The following is a 23,475-nucleotide window of genomic DNA, read 5'->3' as shown; positions in this document are numbered from 1 at the left end:
AAACTTTATAGAACTCACTGATGTTTAAATAAAAAGAAAATGCAAAAACCTACAGAGGCGCTGGCCTTAAATTCAGTAATCTCCAAAAAACAGACTCTGAAGCTCAAATTTGGCAGATATTTAAATTCTCAATTCCCCCCTCTTTTCTGTTTTGCTTTTCAGCTGCAAGGTTTTTAGATCTGTACCAAAAGACTTGGTCAGTACAGTCAGTCAAATAGTGTTCAATCTTAGTGTGTTTTAATACAAGCATCTATCCAGTATCTATATGAAGGTTTACTGCACAAAAATCTTAAAATTTAACGTTGCTGTTCACTGGAAAGTTTGTCAAATAAAAAGCTTATCTTTGTGTAGAACTAATTCTTCCCCAACCCTTCCAAGACTGCAGCTAAGTAATAAGCTGTATCTATGCATTTCCTTCTCAGTCAGCAGATGCAATTCTATTTTGTTACCTCTGTAAGAACTGTGGTGTCATATGAAGGCTGATACTTTTCTTTTTCATGTGCAGTTCGCTTTTCCATCTTTTCTCTGTCTGTTTTCTGTTTCCTGTCTGCTCCTTTTGGCTAAAAATGAACAGTTACACGAACAAGAACACAAGTGGAAAATGGTTTTATAATTGAGATCTGATCTCAGAAGTCAAGCAGTAATATAAAGATGTCCCCCATCTTTATGAGAACTTCTGAAAGGATTATTAAGGATGTTTTCTACTGTTACCTTAAAAACTTTGATTTGACAACTGGCTGAATGCAGATGATCTGTATATTCTCCATTTTCAGTCTGCTTAAAAGTGTCAACCTGAATCCTGAAAGGAACTCCTTTCTCTCCTCCATGTTTACGAGGCGTAAATTCAGTGCTGATACAGTGTACCTGAAAAAAAAAAAAAAAAAAAAAAAAAAACAGACAAGAAAGACCCTCAGAAGTATTCTAGATATTAATTTTATTATGTGTTACCAACATCATATACCTTTTCTAAGGACGAGTAACAAATTACCCAGCCTATCCCAGGACCAAGCTGCATAACTAACATTTCACTCCTTTTCATGCTCACACGCAAATGAAACCAAAAACATTATCCCTGAGCTGACAGGGAACAAGGGCAACAACCAAGTGTGTCACCAAAATCTCTCCAAAAAGCAGAAGTCAATATAGATTTTTATTTAATAAGAACTTGTTGGATATTAAGACAAATGTATGTGGATGACAACTATATCTATCATGAATATAGCAAAAACTTTTTAAAGATACTATTGTTCAATGCATTATAGCTAGAGTAAACATTAGAGTTACTTGTAATATGTATTACCAAATCTATAGAAGGTTACTGACTGGAAGAGTTTTTAATTTTATGTGAAATCAGTATATTTGCAAATATGCCCAACTTCCTATAGAAGTCAGCAGACCTTTTGATCAGTATGTAATTGCCTCAAGTGCTACATCAGAATTAAGACTGGGTTTATAAGCTAAAAGTACCCCTAAAAGGTATCGAAGGAGAAAATCAGTGTAACAGAAAGTTACGATGAATCTCACTAGACAGTTCTCATTTTTTTTTGTTTCCTTACAGAATTTTAAGTGAGCCAAGCACCATGGACAGCTTGCACTCTCAATGACTACAATACTATCTTTTTATTTCCTACAGCCACCAACAACAGAGAACCACAGACTGGAAATGGAAGCTTTCAGTGTGTAATCAGTGCCTCTATGTTATGCTCTCTAGCCTTCGGAGTAAGTGAACTATACTGGCATAATAAGAAACAGTTCCATTTCCAGTCAGTCTGTTACCACTTCTAAGGAAGTGCATTAAAAAAAAAAAATATTCAATAGTTTACCTCACACTATTTCAAGGAGAGAACACTTTAGCAATTATGTAATTCTTACTAGAAAGAATGTCTTTGTTTGTACTAGATCAAAGTTAACTTACTGACAATATGGAATTTTAACTATTTTGGCAGCCTCAGTAAGAAACACTTCTACCTCAAACTTTATACCTCTATCTTTTTATTTTGTAATAAAAACAGATCTGAGACAAAAGTAAGCTAAGAATTCCAATGCAAAATTGAACATTCTATCTAAATAATTTCCAAAGAAAGCATGTTCAATTGCCCTGAATATCAAATACAACAATAATACAAATCCTACTACAAGGAAGCCTACTGACATAGTAAGAAATATCTTTGAAAGTCTGATTTAAAACTCTTTGTAGCACATTATTTTTCATTTGGATTCCTCAAGCCAAGCCTCTGCTGAAGCTCACCACTAGGAGCAGGTCCCTCAACTGGAAAAAACGTCATCATGACAGTTATTTAGAGGAATATAAATTAATTCTAATGCTCTGTATAACTAAGTATTTTTACCATGTCAGCTTTCTTCCAAGAGCTTTTCAAAAGCCTTTCACATTTACATTGTTTTTAAAAGATGCTTTTATAAACCCAAATCAAGTTGAAAAACCTAACTATGGACCTTTACAGAACTATGGATCTATCTTCTTTACAAAGCTGGTATTTAGTGGCTATCCCACAAATAAGAAACCGAGAAGCTTCACAGTGCATTCATGACTACTGCTTGTGACCTGAAAGGCACCAAACACAGACATCCAGTCAAGTAAAGTTTCAAACCTGAATAAAAGCAGATGTACATTTTGTTGGATCCCACAAAAATTCAACTGCATTGAGCTGGCTTGGATTTGTCTTGATATCAATGACTCCAACAGACATTGGAATATCTATTAAAATAAGTAGTATATATTTCAAAATAATCATATTCCAAGAAAACGTTACAAATAAATTTTAATATAAGGTTACCGTCAGCAAACACAGGTACAATGGAAAAATGTGGTCTTTGATAGCTTGACCATAAGCCGGGAAACAGTTTCTTCAGACTGATCTGAAGAATCTCAGTAGACTCAACATACAAAGCGCTCAGGGTCTCAGGGTGTTTTTTTATTCTTCTCCTCTCCTACCACCATCCACACACAACTTATGCACCAAAAATTATCAAGTTATGCAACATACAGAAACCATGTTGGTACCATTTTCACAATCTAATAAAGTTACTTTTGTCTGCGTTCTTCTAATTACTCTAACATTTAGTAATCCAAATTAGAAAGATTTCTAAATGCCTAAGATTGCAGAGTTGCTATCTTACTTCTGTAGAATTTAAAGGTTTTAATGGAATGTGAAAGTGGTAAGAACATTTATATTCAAAATACACATGACAGAGCAGCGTGCAGAAAGCTGGTCTGTGTTTTTTCACCAGCCCAAGCACAAATGTGACCATGATCAATTTAAATTCGGAAATTGAATTTTATACAGTGGCAACAGATAGAAACAATTATACCTAAGTCGAGAAGTCTGTCCCCAGGGCGGTTCCACTTCCAACCTTCTAGCTGCTGGTGCTCTGTATATTGCAACCTTCTGTCATGGAACACAACTCTTATAATACTCTAACAAAGAGAAAAACAAGCATCTGATGAGCCACAAAGTTACTATATGTTTAGAAACAGCCTGAAGATAAAGCACTCAAACATTCCAAAATAGCCACAGTGCCAATAAATATGTATTTACAGAAAAAACATTTGGCAACCATCAGTATACCAAAATATTCCAGAACATAGAAACAGAACTGAACAGCAGGAGATGTTCAAAAATACGGTAAAAATCCAAAAGAGAATTACATCTGATCGCATATTCTAAAGGTCACTATGAATTACATGCAGTGAACTGAGCAACGCTGACAGCACAGTATCAACACTGTGTAAGCAACACCAACTTACTTTAGAAAACACACACAGAAGTCTTCATTTATTCGGAAAAGCAGTGAATGTAGTTTGACAATTTTTTTCACTGGGAATTACGTGAATTTTTGTAGGTGGTTTTAAGAAATAAAATTAATAGAAAATTTCCTTCCTAGTAGTTATGAGCATATTTACAACAAATCTGTGATTTTATTTAATAACAAGTAGTAATAAACAACTCCCATACTATTCTAGCTGAAATATGAATCTAAAAATACGATGACAGGATTAACTTTATTCAGCTAGAAGCAATTATCCAACACCACCTATTTTTGTGACCGGTTCGGGTACAACTGTGCGCTTTGTCACATTCTGCTGCATGAATGCACATACAAAGCAACTTGTTATATAGAGGGGCAAAAATCCTGGACACATTAATTGCTGCTGAACAAACACAATGTAGACAAATTTGCATTGTTTTTTTCTATTAGTCTGCAGTCTTACTTGTATTAACAGCAAATAAAAGTGCCCCAAAAACCCCAAGAACTTTTACATCAAGTATCTCTTCAAGTTACATTCCATCTCCCTGGTTTTATTTCAAATATAATGGAAAGCACATGTATGTGTGCATATACACGCACCCATGCACAAATAAACACACCGCTCCTTTTTCACTGCAAACTGACAAGTTTGGAACTTGGAAATACCCGCAACCACCTTCACCAACATGAAATGCCGCCTTTGTTAAAGTACTGCAATTCCAGCAGGGAAGCGTCCAAAATGGAAAGTCTGTTAATGGAGCGTTACAGTACCCTGCTATGATAAACATCACTTTTTTTAAACTTTTACTCTGCTTCGTCCTATTCTACCTACCAAATGGCTCATCACCGATATACGAACCTATATAAAATTACAGCAGAGAGATACCCAAAGGCTACAAGGTAATAGCACCTATGAGGACAAAATAGTCAACAGGCTTATTACAGCCAGTCAACGTGCCAGGTTGCCAAAGGTTTCATTACAGAACTCACAAATCCCAGTTTTATGCTTATGCTTAACACTTCCTGAAATCATCTCCGAACAAGTATCTCATAGACAGAAAAAGAACAAGGCACAGGACTATACAAGCAAGTCAAAGGTCACAAATTACATAGCCCAAAGCTGAGAGGTAAAGACTCAGCCTCCCACAGGCAGACTGTTCTGGTGTATTTATCAGTACCACTTTCAAAGTGACTCAGTTGAAGTTTTTCCACTCTTTCCTATATATCCAAATAAGATTTTTCAGAGAATTAGATAAAACCATTAGATGCTTAAAAGAAAAATCCAAACCCCTCCCTTCCATCAGTTCTTTTAATTTGTACCACGAATTGGAGATTTTTCAGTCTACCTCATTCTTATGCTTCATTCAATACCTGAGATCCACAGTACCTTCTGCTACCATTAAAGCACAAGGAGACAAATCTGGAATTTGGAAAAGAGCTCAGCTGTGGAACAAACTGCTCAATGAGCAGCAAAATTAGAGACCTGGTTTCCTATGGATGTATCTTCAATATCCCATTGTTGTAAAAACCACAGGTATGTCTTCCATAACACCTATTAAGAAACATGTTCATATCTCCACTACCTTCTTAATGATCCCCTAGCTTCCTTCCACATGGCCTAATCACTTGAAATGGACAATGAAACAGCTCAGAACACGTTGGATACAAATCTATAGGCAACTAGGTATCTTAAGCTTTGCATAAAATAATTTGGACTTCAGTACAGACAGTGTATGCATTGGGTATTTACAGTCATTTTTATTTGTAAACATCACTGGTCCATGCTCATTCTGAGCAAGTATCTAGTGACAGCAGGGAAAAAAAATAAAATCCATAAAACGTACAGTCTCCAGATTGGATTTCTCTTACCTAACTTTAGATACCCTAATTTGAGATCACTGTTACCACAGCTTTCTTTTACTCAGCAGAAAGACATGGGCATATTTGGTGGAGGTTCATCTTACCTTAAAACAGATCAGACTGCAGACCTCATAAAGGGTACGTGAAGTGATTAGCTCACCTTTAGTTGTCTAAAGTTACATGAAATGAACCCATGCATGAATGGGGAAAAATATACATGTATATTCTTTTAGTTTGTCATAAACCTGAAATAACAAAACCACACATTAGGTTCCCCTGTGCCTATTTTCTTTATTGGTCAGAGCCGCTGGTCTACCTCCCTCCGTGAATAAGCATATAATAAAAGGTTAAGAATTACTCTTTTCATATGCAAGCAGCACAGGTTCGTTAGAGAACTTCAACTCACCTTCACCAATTTTCCATTGATCTCTGGTATGTCTCCAGCCTTCCGATTATCTAGCATCCGTATCTCATAGGACTGACCTTTAACGAGAAAAATGTTTGTATTAGTAGAAGAGTCAAATCACAAAGTTATTTTGTGTTTAATGCACCTTAATTAGCTTTGGTTTGCAGCACACAAGACTATCAGTCCCTGAAACTCCTGTTTAAGAAGTTTTTATAGTAAGATTCACTTCACAGCAGGGGAATTAATGGAACAAAGCAAATCTTCTCAGTACCTTCAAAACTACAGATACTTTCAAAGTTTAAGTATTTTACATGAAGTGTAGTCCTTGTTTATTTTTTTTTTTCCTGAAGAAAAACTTTTCAAAGCTGAATTCTTTTATTTTTAAAACTGATGAAAGGCAACATATTGAGAACCATAGACCAGTCTTCCAAAACAAACTCTTGCAGATTTTTTGCACTCTTCATACAACATACACACTACTCTGCCATTTTTAACTTTGCCTGTTTACCTGTTGCCTTTGTACAATTTGTAGGTTTTGTATGATTTCAGAAATAAGCCTTTAGAAGAGCCAGTTACTGGTTATTCCAAACAGGTGTGAGCACACCTGTACTTCCACTGAATCTGATGAACGGGTGTGCTTCAAGAGACAAAGGTCTAAGTAATTTATTTCAACTACAGAGGTCTTAATTCCAAGGTGAACAGCACATATACATTTGCAAAATTACCTTTCTCTAACTAAAATATAGGACAAAATAGATTTCAAGAGGTTCACCAAGATCAAGTGCAGTAAATTCATTACCTTCTGCATTACCCTCCAAACTGCCTTTACACTCTAGTGTACGCTACATTTAAAAGGCATTTATTGACTTGCCCTACAAGGCAGAAGTTCAGCTATCATACCCCTGTGGATGAGCAAACAATTTCTTCAACTCCTTTCACGGTTTCATAGACTGATGTTATGTCCAACTATGGACCATTTGGTTGTTGTTTTTGTTTTTGTTTTTCTGCAATGAAATTAGCACATTTATGTATACGCTCTACACATGTACAGGGTTTCTTTACCCCAGAAGCATTTGATCATTGATGTAAGCACTGATGACATAAATCCATAGAAAAAATTAAGTTAGTGCATCTGACTAAAGTTATAGATAATTTCTCTTCCTATATTTAACAGGAGGGAACTTTTTTCCTGTTAGTGAAATTTTTTCAATTACTAGTGTTATTTTACTCACACAGATATAGCACATTTAAGTCCATCTGCATTTACAGACAGCATTTTCTTTTAATCTAGCACAATTAACAAAACTTTTGCAAGTATTTCTCTGTTCTCCCTCATCATTATGTGGGGGTAGTAGGAAGAAAAAAAATTCTGATTGTTTGCTCAACAAGTGCTGCTGACCTGTTACAGGTGCAAAATAATACTAAGACTGAAGATTTGATGAAGATAAAGACAAAGGAATACCTGACTCAAAAGTGCAAAAATAGCATGGAAAGTTTTCAAGATGAAGGGACAGATACATTCCATTCTGGAGTTTTGGACACGTAGCTGCTCTGAAAGTGTGAAAAGCACCACAGCATTCATTTTAGTCATCTCTGTAGGAGAGCTGTAGATGCTACTTTCTCTACTCTTTCCTGGAGAGCAGCCACAGGAGCAAGGTGACATAAGGTGCTAGGAACTTTAATTGTACCCCTGTTTAACTCTGAAACTGTAGTGCCCTTTTTTCACAAATACCACAGAACCGTTGAGTTTGGAAGGGACTTCTGGAGGTCGTCTTGTCCAATCCCCCCACCCAAGCAGGGCCACCTAGAGGCAACTGCCTAGGACCAAGCCTGGCTGCCTCTGAGTATCTCCCAGGATGCTCATCCAGCTCATACTTCATTAGATTCTCTGTAAGAACCTTATGGGAAAAAATAGCAAAAGCCTTACTGAAGACAGTGACTTGTAAACAATATTCACCGCCCTCCCCTTGTCTACCAAGCTAGCCATTTCATCATAGAAGTTTATCAAGTCAGTCAAGCATGTCTTCCCCTTGGTGAATCTGTGCTGACTACTCCTGATGACCTTCCTGTCCGTTGCATGCCTGGAAACTGCCCGGGATCAGCTGCTCCATCACCTCCCCAGGGAGCCTGCAGTTCCCTGGGTCCACCTGTTGGAAGATCAGAGCAATGGTTGCTTTCCTGCAGTCCCCCAGCACCTCTCCTAGTCACCATGATTGTTCAAAGACCACTGAGAGTGGCCTCAATGACAACTGACAGCTCCCTCAGCACTCATGAGCACATCCCGTGGACCCAGGGATTGATGTAAGTCCAGTTTGCTTAAGTATTCCCTGACCTGTTCCTCTTCCACCAAGGGTACATATTCCTTGCTCCAGACTCTCCCCCTGACCTCTAGGGCCTGGGATTCCTGAACACCCATTATGCCAGAAAAGACTGAGGTGAAAAAGACATTCAGTACCTCAGTCTCTTCCATGTCCTGTGCCACCAGGAGGCCCAAATTTTCCAGTCTTCCTTTTGCCTCTTCTATACTTACAGAAGACCATCTCATTGTCTTTGACATTCCTTGCCAGACTGAATTCCAGCCGAGCTTTAGCTTTCCTGACCACATCTCTGTGTGCTCAGACAGAGTCTGTATTCCTCCCAGGGTATCTGTCCCTGCTTTCACCTTCTGTATGCCTACTTTTTGTGCCTGAGTTTTGCCAGGAGCTCCTTGCCCATCCATGCAGGCCTCCTGCCCTTTTTGCCTGATTTCCTGCTTATTGGGATTCACTGCTCTTGAGGTTGGAGAAGGTGATCTTGAGTATTAATCAGCTTCCTTGGGCCCCTCTTCCCTTCAGGGCCTCACCCCAAGGGACTCTACCAAGATCATCGAAGAGGCCAGTCTGCTCTCCTGAAGTCCAGTGACATGATCTTGCTTTCTGCCCTGCTTCTTCCTGTCAGGATCCTGAACTCCACCATCTCACAGTCAGCAGCCAAGCCTGCCTTCGCATGCCCAATGGGCCCTTCCCTGTTGCATGAGGTACAGCAGAACACCTCTCCTTACCACCTCTTCTGTCACTGGGGTCAGGAAGTTGTCAGTCGATGGTCTCCAGGAACCTCCTGGATTGCTCATGCTCTGCTGCCTTGTCCCTCCAGCAGACAGGGTGGCTGAAGCCCTCCCGAAGGCCACAGTCTGTGAACGTGAGGCTATTTCTAGCTCTTTGCAGAGGGCCTCATCTACAAGTTCTTCCTGGTCAGGTGGCCTAAAGCAGACATCCACTACAATGTCACCCATATTGTTCTGCTCTTTAATCCTACCCATAAGCTCTCAGCTGGCTCATCACCCATCCTGAGGCAGAGCTCCAGGCATTGCAGCTGTTATCCCACATGAAGGGCAACTCCCCATTCTGTATCTTCTTGCCCTGCCTTTCCTAAAGAGCCAGCACCCCTCCACTGCGACATTCCAAGTATGCAAGCCATCACATCTCCATGATAGGAGTCATAGGTCATACCCTACAACTGCCAACAGCTGTCTTAATTCCTTGTGTTTACTTCCCATGCTGCTTGCATTAATGTACATGCACTTCAGAGAGGCACCCCACTGGGCTCATTTCCCAGACAGGCGTTTGGGGTTTCCTCATGGTGCTTTAGAGGCACGTGCTTGCTTACATCCAAATGCTGGAGGTGAGCCTGATTAAGCCTCCTTTTGTTCATTCCGTGTTCCTTTTCAGGCACATCACTTCAGGCCCTTTGCTCATCAACCATGTCCATCACTCCCTCACAGTGCTGCTGCTAACTCTGTCCCTCCCCTGTCATTCCTACTTCAAAGCCCTCCTTATCAGGTCAGCCAGCCTGCTGGCAAAGGTACCTTTGTTCCCCTTACTGAAGTGGATCCCATCTCCTCCAAGCAGTTCTGTGCATTCACAAAACTGCAAGTCTAACTGCACTGTGTAAATCAACCTCAAGAATGCCTCCCTTTTAAAAGCAATTATCTTCCATATCACTTCTGCTACTCAATATACATCTACCTGAACAGCAGCCAACTCAAAATGCCATCCTACAACTCTGATACGCATTCTCAATGCATTAATTTAACAGACTTTACAGTTAGGAAGAATCCTGCAACCTCCTGAACAACCAACCATCGTCACTCCAAGATTTGAACTTTTAGAATCAGCTTCAGCTGAAAACCTAATCACTTTAAATATTCCATTAGCTCAGAGAATATCTCAAGTTGGAAAGGACCCGTAACGATCAAGTCCAATTCCCTCCTCCTCACAGGACTATTTAAAATTAATCATATGACTAAGAGCATCGTTCAGATGCTCTCCAAATGAAGCTCTTAGCTATTCCAATTAAAATACTTCCTGACAGAGGGTAAAGTCAGGGCTTGCTTAAGTACTGCCTTAGGGAACGTCACCACATCTTAACAGACAGAGAAAATCTTCCCATTGATCCTGGTATTCCCAATCCAGTGAACTAAAACAACTACTGATGAAATTAAAGAGGGTACTTGCCCTCTATAGTACTCCATATTCACAGTCCTCTTGGAAATTATTTAAGACACTGACTGATAACAGAGTCAAAACTAGAAACCAGGTAACTGAAGTGACCAGAATTAAAATTACGCTTTTTCTAGAGGAATCCATCCAACTCATTACACAAATATTTGTATTGGTACAACTCAGTGTTGCAAACTGATCTTTACTTTAAGCTGGCTTCAGTATGAAAAATGTCATCTCTCAAAACTATACCAGGATTTTTTTTTTTTACACACATATATATATACACACACACACAAACAGTTAATAGAGAGAATTTAAGGAAAAAGTCTTAACCTAGGCAGCAAATATACTATCTTTCTGTCTGAAGTATTAGCATAGAATAGAAATTGGCCAACTGTTTTTTTTCCTATATTTATTTAGAAAAATAGCATACCGATGCCTTCGTTTTTCAACACCAGAAAGTTACCTAGGACACTGAAAACCAGCAAAACTACTTTTCAAAAGGAATCTTTATATTAAAAGATACCTTGGCAGGCAGATGAAACATTTACAGTCATTTCAGACACTGTCACTTAAACAGCAAGCTCTTTCTCAGAGGCAAGATAGCAAGCACTTTCCTCCTTCAGCTTGCCACCTTGTGCTAGTTCCCCAGCACACCGAGCTAACCTTCAAGCTTTGTGTTTGGTCCGGGAGGCTGAATCCTGGCACTGAAGAAGAAAAAGTATGTTCCTCCAGAGTTAAAAGTTTATAGAACTCCAAAGTTTTTTTTAAACAGTGCAAAGCATCTTGCTGGTCCAGTATACTGCTGCAACTGCACTGTTTTCTCCTGAAGAGAGCACTCAGGGTACGAAAAGTGGTAAAAAATAAAGTAAACTTGACCAAGCAAAAGGCTGAACTATGCAATCACATGTTTGTAAGACACTAGAAATCACCTAAAGAACTTCCATTATTCTCATTAGTAGAAAGTCAAGTAACATTTAAAGCATATTTAGACAGACTGGATACTGCAAGATAAAGCACTTAGCAACTTTATTCACACGGAAAGCTGAAAACGATGCTGTCATCATGTCAGTATCAAATTAGATACAATCTGCTCTCACAGATTTTAGGGCCCCGGTACAGAGTTAAACACTTCCAGGTATGAAATACACCACCAGAAATTCACACTACTAGAAACATTTTAATTTGAGCAAAAAAGATAACCTATCAAGAAAACACATACGTAAAATACACAAATTCTATAACCTAGTAAAGCAATTAAGTTAAATAGCTCCCAAAGGCCAAGGAAAATTCACCAATACATATTTTAACCTGTGTCCTTTTAACTGCACACCAAAGTAGTATGCTACTCAGAGAAACATATGAGCTAAGAAGATTAATTGTTACAAAACATGGTAGTACACAGAAAATAAGTGGTGAATATAAATTTTTTTAAAATTGTTTTTATCTTTCATACAAATCATGCTATGGGACTGTGTCTTCTAACTGCAGTTCTGTCTGTTGAGAGACTTTGGGTCAAAGTCCACGACAAAAAGAAAAAGCAAAAACAAGTCTACAAACGGTGATCCTAGATTGTCAGAGCCAAGGGAGGGAGGCGCAGGAGAGCACAAAGGCACTGATATGGTCCAAAACAAATGATAAATGGTTTCCTTTGAGTTCAGAACACTAGCTGACTAAACTTAGGACACCAATGTCACTTCCAGAGGTGAGGGAGGTTTTATCACATGGCAATGACCACATTCAGTTTATTTACCCAGCAGTCAGTGCCCTCTGTAGAAGGAAAACCCAATTTTCATGCAAAACAATTGCAGGCTATGACAAAACAAAAAACAGTTAGACTCACACAAAGTATTTATCTAGTTAATTTCTGATAAATGTAAAGAGACAATGGTGAAATACACACAAACTCCAAAGGTAACTGCAAAGGTAGCTGCACTTCTGTTCACGTTTCAAATATGATACTGTTCTGGGCAGATATGTATAGTTATTTGAGAGCGATTACAGTGGTCTCTGTTGTGTAACACTTTTTGCTTAGGGATCAACATTTTAACATTTATTATGACTTTTAGGGGGTGTTTGTGTGTAACTTATGCAAATATCATCCAAATAACTTCCTATTATGATTCAAGTTTAAATAGGAATGAAAAATGAGTCTTGTATTTGAAGCTATTACTACCTGAAGTTTGTCTCCTAAAAGCTCTGTTGGCTTTATTTTTATTGGGAGAGGCGGGAGGACGGAGAGGATAGCATAGAACAGTAAGAACCACCAAAACAAAAAACCCCAGACTCTAAAGGGGAAGCAATGACAGACTATAGTTATAAGTCTGCAAGTTGGACAAAACAAGACTACTAGTAAGGTATCCAACCTCATTTTCAACGTGCATTTATTTTGGATGTACGCACACATATCAAAACATGAAATACAATCCCAGTTTTAGACTTGAACCACAAGCTGCGTTCGCTGTAGTTATGCCTACAACATATGTATACCAACCTTGATTCAAGTATGTAAGAGTTTCATCATATAATTTCACTGCTGGAGATGTTGCAGCACACATAACGTACTGGAAGGGTGGATGTTTAGTCTCATTTTCTTGTGGAAGGCTGGAATCTTCCTGTTTGAAAATAGGCAGTGCCAAAACATCACTGAAAAGAACAAACAAATAACTTTGTGAGACTGCTGGTCCTGTTTTGCCTGAAGTTAAAGAAAAAAAAAAAAAAAAGGTTATTTGTAACTTAAAAAAAACAGTAGAATACATACAGAATTGTGTCACTCGGTTTATTAATGAAACGAATGTGAGCAGTATCCAAAATATTTTCCACCAAAATTTTAGGCTAGGATACATCAACAAAGCTCTGGAACCTAAGCAGGCAAAAAATAAAGTTGTGCTGATCCTCTGAAAATTTAATCTTCAGTTCTTGTCTCCACTGAGAAAACTCAGTTTACTCTTTCCACCTGTCAGCATAGGCAAGTTTGCCTAATATTCATGCAGCTGAGAACAATGCATTTACTTTCTTCTTCAAAATAATAAATTCCCCAAAGTTACACTGTGAACATTTTTCTCCTCAATTATTATCATTATATCTAACTTATAAATTCTGTTGACATTGAAAATTTTTCAATATTAACTTTTATTCGGCTTTAGCACACTGAATAGCACAACAATTATTAAGCAGCAGTTTCACACAACTTAAACTACTGAAAGTATATGCCAAGATTCACTTCACTTATAGTCACAAGACAACCAGGAAAACTTTGGAACTGCAAAGCTTCTGAAGAGTAAAGAGCAATCCGTGCTGTCCACAGGTAAGACAAACAGCTTCACCACAACCAGCAAACACATCTGCTTTCCATGGAATTAAATATTCTGTATTAGCAATGGATTTGTTTTCCTTGTATGCAGTAATCCTTCATAAATAAAACTTCAGAGATTAGTAAATTCTGTTCAATGACTGTTTTTTCTTGCGCTGAATTTTTGTTCATGGTGAAATTACCTGCAGATCCATGAAGATTTCTTTGAAAATTAGTTTCCACAACTGAAGGAAGATTTCTCACACCACCTCACCTGTTGATTCAGTTTTTAATCTACATATATCTTTTACGTCTCTTGCATTGGCCACAATCATAAAATCCCATATACTTTGTAAAAGAATTGTCTTATCTGTATCGCACTATTATTTATACTTTGTACTCTGAAATTTTTGAAGTAAAAATGTTTTTTGCTGTTCTTCATTTCTGTGAGAGCCTGCTTTATTTAAAGAGAAATGTCTAATCCCTCTTAAATTCCAGCTCATATCTGGAGAATCAAAAAGTATCAGTATCACAATCAATTTTAAAAGTCAAATTACAGCCAGTATTTTTGTGTCACAGAAATTTAAAGTACAGACTTGGTCTACATAAGAATTAGGCATGAGGAACACAGCTGGGGCATTCCAACTTTTCTCTCAGAGCGTGTGCTACATACAATAATGTAAAGGCCAGCCGCATCATATTCTACTCCCCTGGAAGAAGCTATATTGACCTGAAAGAAGAAATACTTATGAACGGTGAAAAAGTCTAAGAAGTTTGTCTATACCTTGTAGAGACTCTACAGCCTCTCCCCAAAATAAGAACCAGAATTAAGAACAGATCAAAAAAAGACACCCATGGAGACTCCTTTCCACTGGGAAGAAACCACATGAGATGCTACAAAGCGGCATGAAAGCAGGACAAAGCACGATGATGTCCAAAAAAGCAGTACAAGCCTGCTGAACCATACCTTAGCTATTTCTGATGCCAGCTCCCCAAAACAGAGCCCGGAGGAGGCTGCATTGCTTTACTAGGTACAAAGGAAGATAACGTGAAACACCCACTTGAGAAGTGGACACTCTCAACAGACAAAAGTAGCACCATATCCAGGCATAGGACGGAAAATTTTGTAGATCAGTGGACTGCTGCTGCTGCCTGAAGATGACTTGGAAGAAACAACTAGATGCTTTGTGCCCTGCTGTCCAAGGGCAGTATGAGCGGAGGGCAACCCAACACAAGAGGGAGAGCTGCCACAAGCGGAGGGAAGCCCCGTCCCAGGGCAGGACTTCTGCACCAGGAACCCACGCTGGTCACCCACCGACACCTGGAACACCCGCTAGTGTTTTTATGAAGAGGAACATTAAAACCAAAAGAATGAAGAAACAGTAACAGGCTTTAAAATACATACATAAGAGCCAAAGTGCAACAAGGAAGGCATGCAATCTCATCAAATAAATAACCTGCAATTCTCAACTAAGTTCCACCGTGCTTGCTTTCGTCGTGTAACACGCAAGATTAAAAAGAGAAGTCTTTTGTGTATTTATGAAAAATATCTTTCAAGCCTTCATCTTCCACCCACAATTTAAAGATAAAAATGCATCTGGTCTGCTTGAGAATGTGTGCCGTGGTTAATGAACTAGTTAAATTAACAGACAAGGCACTGGAAGCCAACAAATACAAATGGAAGACAAATTTAGCCAGCTTTAAACCTGATTTTGCTAGGAATTACAAAGTGATAATAACTATCTGCCACTGCAGAAGAAAACAAAAAAAAGACAACCAACTCCTCAACCCTACAATTAATTTGGTTGTAAAGAAAGCATAATGTGCATTCTTAAATGCCACCATTCCAAAAAAATGATCCAGCAAACAGCATGAGGCAAATGTAAGAACCTTAATTTCTTTTCCTAGATAAAAACATATATTTTTCTTATAAAAGAGTCTTCTGGGTACTAGTACATTCCAACAAAAAAGAGAAGCCATTACAACTGAAAAGACCTTCCTAGACCATCTTTAAATAAATACCATTTAAATAACATTTTTATTTGTTCACTCATAAAGAATGAAATGTCAGTGTTTTCACATTCAAACATATACTTGTTCCCATCTAAAACCAGGTAGAAGCTGCAGGCAAGTAAAGAGAGTCAATAAGGTATTAATAAAGTATTTCAAGTTAAGATTTTAACATGTCAGTGGTAAAGAAATGTTAACTGATTTAGAACCAACTATTCACTCCTCTTGAAGTGATGCATCTTTTCTGACTTTCAGCAAGGAAGCTGCTATGAAGCGACAGGTCTGTCCTTCAGTCGCTGTTGTCCAGCACCAGAGGATGACCAGTTTTATTCGATACCCATGAGCCCACGGCTCAGCAATGCAAAAGGTATTCTGGGCAGGACTGGCATAAAGAATTTCTGCCACGTGAACTGCTCCCTCCCCATCCTCCCCCTTGACACACTGTTTTTCTGGGGTAGGTTGGGATCTCTTTCCGTTCATAGCACAGCCCAACACACAGCTACACAACTGAAGGTGGTAAAAGCAGGTGACAAAAATATTACTGTAGAGAAACTCCCACCCTATCAAGCATAACTCGAGGGCAGGCATAATGAGTTAAGCCCATTTCCCCCTCATGAGTGGCAGTAACAAAGAAATCACTAATGCCTACATTTACCTAGGAAATCATAAGGAACATGCAGAAACAGGAATACAAAGAGCATTCCTCCCACTTCTGAGGCCAAAATCCCCTGATTATCCTTACATTAGTTCGAACAGGGACCACCTATATTTCAAAGTGACGAGCTTTTTCTACAAAATAAAATTCATTGCTCACACAGCACAGCTGAAGATGTGAGATGTACTCACAATTCAGAGAAGGAAACCAAAGGGAAAACAGAAGTTTAGTATTTTCAATAGTCCTCTTTACTTACACTGAAGAAGAACATCTTGTAAGTGATAAACTGCATACAATATATGCTATTAAGTAGATCACATTCCTAAAAACTATGGAGATCCTAAATGGCGCTCTTTTTTACCACCTCTAAGTTTATACCGATTCTATTGTAGGTCCCAACAAAAAAAACTCAAGAGCAGGTCAGCCTTCTCAGTTCCAGCTTCTTTCCCCTCAGACCCCAAATACAATTTCTGCGTTTATAAAGAGCCAACAGCCTGGCAGTGCAAATTATCTGCCCCCCAGTAAATCCTTGGCAGCCTCTGTGTTTATGCACACTTCAGCATCCTTTAGTCATTTTCCTACTCGCCTGGTGAAATTTGATTTGTGTTGGCCCAGTGCAGATTAGTGACAGGCACTTCTACTGCCAGCTTTGCTCAGGTTATTTAACATCGCAAAGAACCTCTTACCAACACTGAAGCACCCACTGGCAGGGCTGCCCAGATGGAAGAAAAATAACTTTTCCAAAATAGCTACTGTTGAAATTATTTCAGGCTACAGGAGAAAAAAGCTTTAAGAGAGTGATTCTGTTCTTTTTCTGCCACTGATAACTTCTGATCTTGTGAAGTAAAAGACTAATTTACTTCGTCTCATCTAAGTGAACTCTGGGCTACTACAAGCAAGCTGAGGTATAAATTAATGGCAATGTTTTGCCATGAAGGAGAAGTAGCATATTTTATTAGACTTCTTGGTATCGTTTGAAAAAGGAGATCTATCAAGGTTTATTCTCCTGATGGAAGGAACTCTGAGACCAAATTTTTGAAACTATTAGCCCAATTAAAGAAAGTCTTATCTCAGTCCCTCACAATTTGTTATCTAAAGCATTCAACTGAAAGCATTCTTTCTTCCTAGAGGGAGGAGAAAATTTTCCCAGAAACCCAACAGAAACAGTCTTCATTACACACCAAAAGCAGGCAGTAAACACATCTCCAACACTCAATAACCTTAGGTAGCTATACTACAGAAGTGCATAAATGAAACTTCACCATACAGAAGTAGGAAGGGCTTAGAAGAGGAAGCGAGGTGCCTGTTAACACCTGAACCAAAGCACCCAGTAAGACAGATCATGTGTGATAAACTCTGTTATGTAGCCTACATGGGCATAGTACAAAAAGACCAACAAAAATTTAAGTTATCCTTCTCCCATGTTTGTGAAATGTGTTTGCCAGCCACAAAATCACCTTCCTTCTAAATTTAAAACCCTCTTTCCTTTTCTGAAGCATTTTAAAAACCACCAACCCTGTCTAGTAATAACAGGGTCACAAAACACACGAAGAACCTCCTGTCCTTACAAGAACAGGAACTAGTATGACATCAAAATTCAAAGTGACAGCCCATCAATCATCTGCCTTATCTGTCTTTTGGATTGTATACCTTTGGGTGTGAGTACTAAAGCATCCAAGAATATCCAGTCTTTTGAAACTTTAAAGCATGGTTTACAAGGACAAATACCTCGAGAAAAATGTTCCTCAAGCAGTATTTAAATAACTTACAATCTCCAAGTCAAGTTCCACACTGTTAAAAGGTCTAAACAAGCCATAGGAAAATGGAAGGGAACAGGAAAGCGGATACTTCCTAGCACTTTCCCTGTGTCCACAAAAGCAAGTTTGATGTGAGACGAGCCCCTGGAAGCAGCTGCTGGGAAACAACTTTATCTGAAGCAGCTGTCAAGAAGCGCAACATGAATGAGAAAATGGGTGCAAATATAATGCTCTTTGGGGAATCCTACAACCCATCACATGGAAACTCATCTGGTTAAAGGCCTCAATTTACGGGAAATCTGGCACAGAATGCAAAAAAACAACCAAAGAACAAAAATCCCACCACCAAAACCCGTGTCTTCCTGAACTCCTGAAGGTACCAAGGAAAAGCTGTAAGAACAGTATTTGTTCACAGTTACAAATCCCTGGCTCTCCATCCACTCCTCCGACACAGGGAGGGTCAGGCAGCTGCTCTAATTTGCAGCAGCTTGCTCCTAAACATGAATAACACATAAAGCATAAATGAGGGTAAACTTGCTGCCCTGCTCTCAATCCCACACATCCATCCACCATGAGAAGTCACGGGAACAGACAAGGTAGGTAAGCAACCTGAAGCGTCTTTTCCTTAAGAGTTAAACTGGTCTCCTTGACTTTTTGAAACATATTCACCCATTCAAGTGGGAAGAAGAAAAAAAACAGAAAAGAACCAAACCCCATGTCAGGGATCTAGAACACGAGGTTTATCTTCTGACATGTTTCATCCGTGTTAACAAAGCAAGGGGGTTTAGGGTTGTGGATTTTCTTTTTCCTCAAACGTCTAGCTCCTAACAGGTATTTATATATTTGTGTGCAAACATACAGAATCAAGCTCCAATTCTATGCAGTAAATAAAATTTTATTTTAGAGTCTACACACCAGTGAAAATTATTTCTTCTACAGTGCAGTACATAAAAATAGAACAGACCACTGCATAGAAGCTTTTTCATATATTCTCCAGAAAATGCTGTGTGCATCTTAAGGTATCCTGCATTTTTTTTTTAACTAAGCACTCCTCTTAAAAACAAACAAACAAAAAAAAAAAACAAAAAAAACAAACCAAAAACAAACCAAAAAAACCCAACATAACCAGTAGCAGAATCTCAAAAGAGTGGGAGGCGTGAGGGGAAGCACAAACACTCATTTTGTCTGTCAGAAAGTAACAGCAGCCACAAGGAAAACCAGGCCTGAAAGAGGTAACTCCATCTTTTTTATTTCTGCTCAGTGACTATGAAGTTAAGACAGTAACTGTCATGACTGAATCATGTTCATCAGAAGCCAGAAAAAGGATGTCAGGGACCCAGAATGTGTTAGAAGACAACACCCTCCCCCTGTTTTCCACCTGCATGGTAGGTTTGAGTGGCAGGGTTTTTGTTAGCAAGGGAGGGGGCTACAGCAGTGACCCTTGTGAGAAACTTCCAGAAGGTCCCCCAAGATCCAAGTCGGATCTGCCTCTGGCCAGGGCCAGGCCAACTAGTGACGGTGGCTGCACCTCTGCAATAATGTATTTAAGAAGTGGAACCTGAGAGGGGGCTGGGACTTGTGAAGAGTTGTGAAAAGGACACCTACGCAAACACCCAGGTCAGCGGGAGGAAGGGGAAGGACGTGGCGGAGGTGTGCTGGGGCAGAGCCCCCTCTACCCCTTGGGGAGACGGCAGGGCCACCCCCCTGCCACCCGTGGAGGTCACCAGTGGAGCAGCAGCCGACCTGAGGCCTGTGGAGGAGCCCACGCCAGGACAGGCGCCTGCGCTTAGAGGAGGCCGGGACTCTGAGGGGAGAAGTGGCTCCCACTGTTGTGGTTCGGCGCTGGGAGGGCTGGAACACGCGGGGGGGACCCACGCCAGAGCTGCACAGAAACGGCTGCGGCCCGTGGGGAGGGATCACGCCAGAGAAGGTTCGTGGAAGACTGTCTGCAGTGAGAGGGGAGCCACATTCATTCCCCATCCTGAGAAGGAAGGCACGGCGAGCTGACTAACCCACATCCCCTGTGCTGCTGGGGAAGGAGGTATAGATATTTGGGAGCAGAGCTGAGCCCAGGAAGAAGGCAGCGGTGGGGGAGGTGTTTTTGCATGTGGTGGCTCTTCTCACCATCCCACTTTGTTAAGAGTTGTCTTTTGTTAGTGTCTGAATGAAAGAGATTTTTTTTTTTTTTATTCCCCTAACAACACCCCTTGCAGCCCTTATCTGGATTCCTGAGCCATTCTGCTTCATCTTCTCCATTCTGTTCCTGATAGGGGAAAGGTATGAGTGAACAGCTTCCGTGGTGCTCCATTGCCCTCTGGGCTCAAACCATGAAAACCTGAAAATAAAGCTGTAAGTTTTAAAGACAACGGCTAAGCCTCGGGGGTGAGTGAATACACAAAGTTTCCTCACTTTGGATCCATCCAAGGCTCTCCAAAGCACAGTAAGGAAGTTATGGACTGCAGTTGGGTTTCTGTTCTTTTCAACCAAGACAGCAGCCAGCTCCACTCTCCAGAGATTCTTCAAGTGTTTGGGAGATGCAGCAGAATCAAACTGACTTGATTGTCCACAAATGGAGGACTGTCTGGACGTCTTTTCATATGTCCTGTTCCAGAACCAAGAGTCATCTTTTTCAATTTAGTTAATTAAGCTTCAGGTTTTAATCTAGGAGTATATACCAAAATACCTACTCCTGAACTAATCAACTTACCCAATGACAGGCTTCAATTTTCACACTACAAATATCATTGGAGTTGCAAGCATTTAAATAAATCCATATACTCGGCTTCCAAATTACACATTAAAAAAAAAATCAGTCATTAAGGTACTTGCCCTTATATTAATGCTCATTTAACTTAATTTAAATCAATTCATTAACCAAGTAATGCATTACAAGGAAAATGAAATTCTACTAGAGAAATGGCAGGCAGTTCCTGAAACTTATCACTTCAATGAAATAGCACTCGTTTTTTAACAGTTCATAGCAACAATCAGTGGTCCCCAAAATTACAGTTCTTGCTGTGTTACAATGGATATCTATATCACAGTGTCACTATCAACAGAAGCTAACAGCCATACTCAAAACTCACTATCACTAAAGGTACCATGGTACCTATACTTTTCCGAGGGGGGTTACTTGACGCACCTGACAATTACTATCAGTTGAATTGAATCCTGTGTTTATAGGCAGTTTCATATTGCATGAGATGTTAGAACAGCAATCAGAAAAACTGGGTTTCAAGTTCAAGGAAAATTTGAGAACTACTTAAAACCATGTGAATCTTCAGAGAAACTTTGTCCAGTTAGCTTCCTTTTAAAAAAAACCCTAGTTACTGGTCAATGGACATGAGCAGTTTTCTTAATAAGAATAAACACAGGAATAATGCTACATATTCTACTTCAGGGCACTGACTGATCATCAGCTTGAGGAAGCATCAGCCACATCATATACAACCCTAACAGGTAAAGGCATTATGTGCAGGTCTTCCTAGCAAAATGCAGGGACTTATAGCTTGGGGAGCTCTCCCATCATTCTCCTCCAGACAGTACTACTTTTTCTTCTATAATTTTTTTTTTTGCAGGGAAGTGACAAGTAATTGGCTTATACTGGCACACAGAACAGTGACAGCGTAATATCTTCACTCTTCAGGCTACACCATTTCTCTTAGTTTCCCCCTCTCACATCACTTAACAGTCCATGATTTCCCTAAAGTAGAAATCTAAGCATGACAAAAAACTAACATAGTTGATGAAATCACTCTGAATCCAGCAAACACTAATTTCAATTAGGTGATCCCTAAGTTACAAATAATATTCAGTGTGTGTTCCAAAAATACTTGCATCTCATCACACACATGAAGAACACAACAAAGTGTGAGACTAGTGCATAGCTTGGCTTGTGCAATTACTTTTTAAGAGCTGTTTTTAACTGCTATAACTCATTTCGTGGTAATACAAAATATCCTAACGGGCAGGAATATGTAACTAAAAAAACACTTAGGACTGCTGCCCACCATAAAAGGATGATATGAGCAAAAGAAACAATCTATCCAACAACAGTAAAGATTAAAATTCTTTAAGTTTCAAGAAAATAAACACTGTGTGCTACTGAGAGGAGAAATGAAGTCTACAAAAAGAAAGCAAGTCTTCAAAAAGCCATCCTAGTCAAAACCCAAGACTTTTAATCATAAGAAATCCTAGAAAGAACTCGATCACAATAGAGAAGGAAAACCGGTTCTTGACCAGGAATGCATGCATTATCCGTTGGTGTGGGCACAAGAAAAAAATAACCAGAAACCGAACGCTGAAAAGCCATCCAGGCAACTGCCATAGAGTGGCCCAGAAAAACTGGTACACCACTTTGTGGGATCAAAGTTCGCTTGACAAAGACATAAACGGGACAGAAGTGGAATAAAATCGAGACGACTGGAATATAAAATCAGGAGTGTTCTCAGGAAGAGAGGTGAATCACCTTGTTCTCTGAACTGGCAAGTTCTCAAAGTTATTTTTAATTACAAAAAAAAACCCACACCAAAAAACTATCAACTAAAAAAAAACCAAACATCGAACGCCACACAAAATACCGGCCCCCCCCATCAAATACATATCCCACCATAAGCCTGCTGAGCTCACGATTCCAAATACTCGCAGTAAAAGGGTCCTCATTTCTATTCAGCTGAAACTCTTATTTGTAACTACGAACAAAGACACTGCGGTTCCAACACCTCACCTGGGAAGCACTGCCTTAAAACATATATATAATAGTTGAAACTTGTGGTGGCCTCCGAGTTTCAGGTAACCCTGAGAGAGAACATCTCTTCCATATAGGTTAGGCCATCAAATGCCAGTGTTTTACTTTTCCAGACTCGTAAAATACTGACTAATCCTGTTGAAAACCTTAGACTAAAATGTCTCCCAGGGTCTCCAAGGCAGTTTCCCTTTTTCACGCTAATAAGTCACTCAGGAAGTCCACATGTTCTGCCCATAACTGCGATAAAATGCTCTTATTCCATACAAGCACAGTTTTATCTTAACTTTGAAAAAGCACACCCAAACGCTATTTAAACACTTTTACCGTAAAACAATCAAAAGGCGAAGAGACTGCCAAGTTGATTAAAAACAGAAAGAGCTGCATGGTAAGGAAAAAAACAAACAAACAAACAAAAACCAAACCCCGCCATCACTGAAGACATTACTATACAGATATATGAGAAACTACACAGACTGATTAAATTACAACTATCCTATTA

The 23,475-nt window shown here is 39.4% G+C and overlaps 1 protein-coding gene across 4 annotated transcripts in view; it reads right to left on the bottom strand.

Moving 5' to 3' along the window:
- The window catches only part of UBP1 (upstream binding protein 1), a 43,127-nt gene that overhangs the window by 18,472 nt on the left and 1,180 nt on the right, over positions 1-23,475 (bottom strand). For 3 of the 4 annotated variants that reach the window (XM_042806566.1, XM_042806567.1, XM_042806568.1), the window contains exons 2-7: positions 13,010-13,161; positions 6,035-6,111; positions 3,331-3,436; positions 2,610-2,716; positions 712-864; positions 450-560 (exon numbers count right to left, since the gene is read on the bottom strand). In XM_042806566.1, coding sequence (XP_042662500.1) covers positions 450-560; positions 712-864; positions 2,610-2,716; positions 3,331-3,436; positions 6,035-6,111; positions 13,010-13,161 — 706 coding nt within the window. Of the gene's footprint in view, positions 1-449; positions 561-711; positions 865-2,609; positions 2,717-3,330; positions 3,437-6,034; positions 6,112-13,009; positions 13,162-20,638; positions 20,821-23,475 lie in introns of those variants that run through there. The other variant, XM_032997432.2, reaches the window with a different exon arrangement.

The sequence above is a fragment of the Tyto alba genome, unplaced genomic scaffold (assembly GCF_018691265.1).
Source record: "Tyto alba isolate M040663 unplaced genomic scaffold, T.alba_DEE_v4.0 Super-Scaffold_46, whole genome shotgun sequence".
Classification (NCBI taxonomy): domain Eukaryota; kingdom Metazoa; phylum Chordata; class Aves; order Strigiformes; family Tytonidae; genus Tyto; species Tyto alba.
This window is presented reverse-complemented; position numbering and strand designations above follow the sequence as displayed.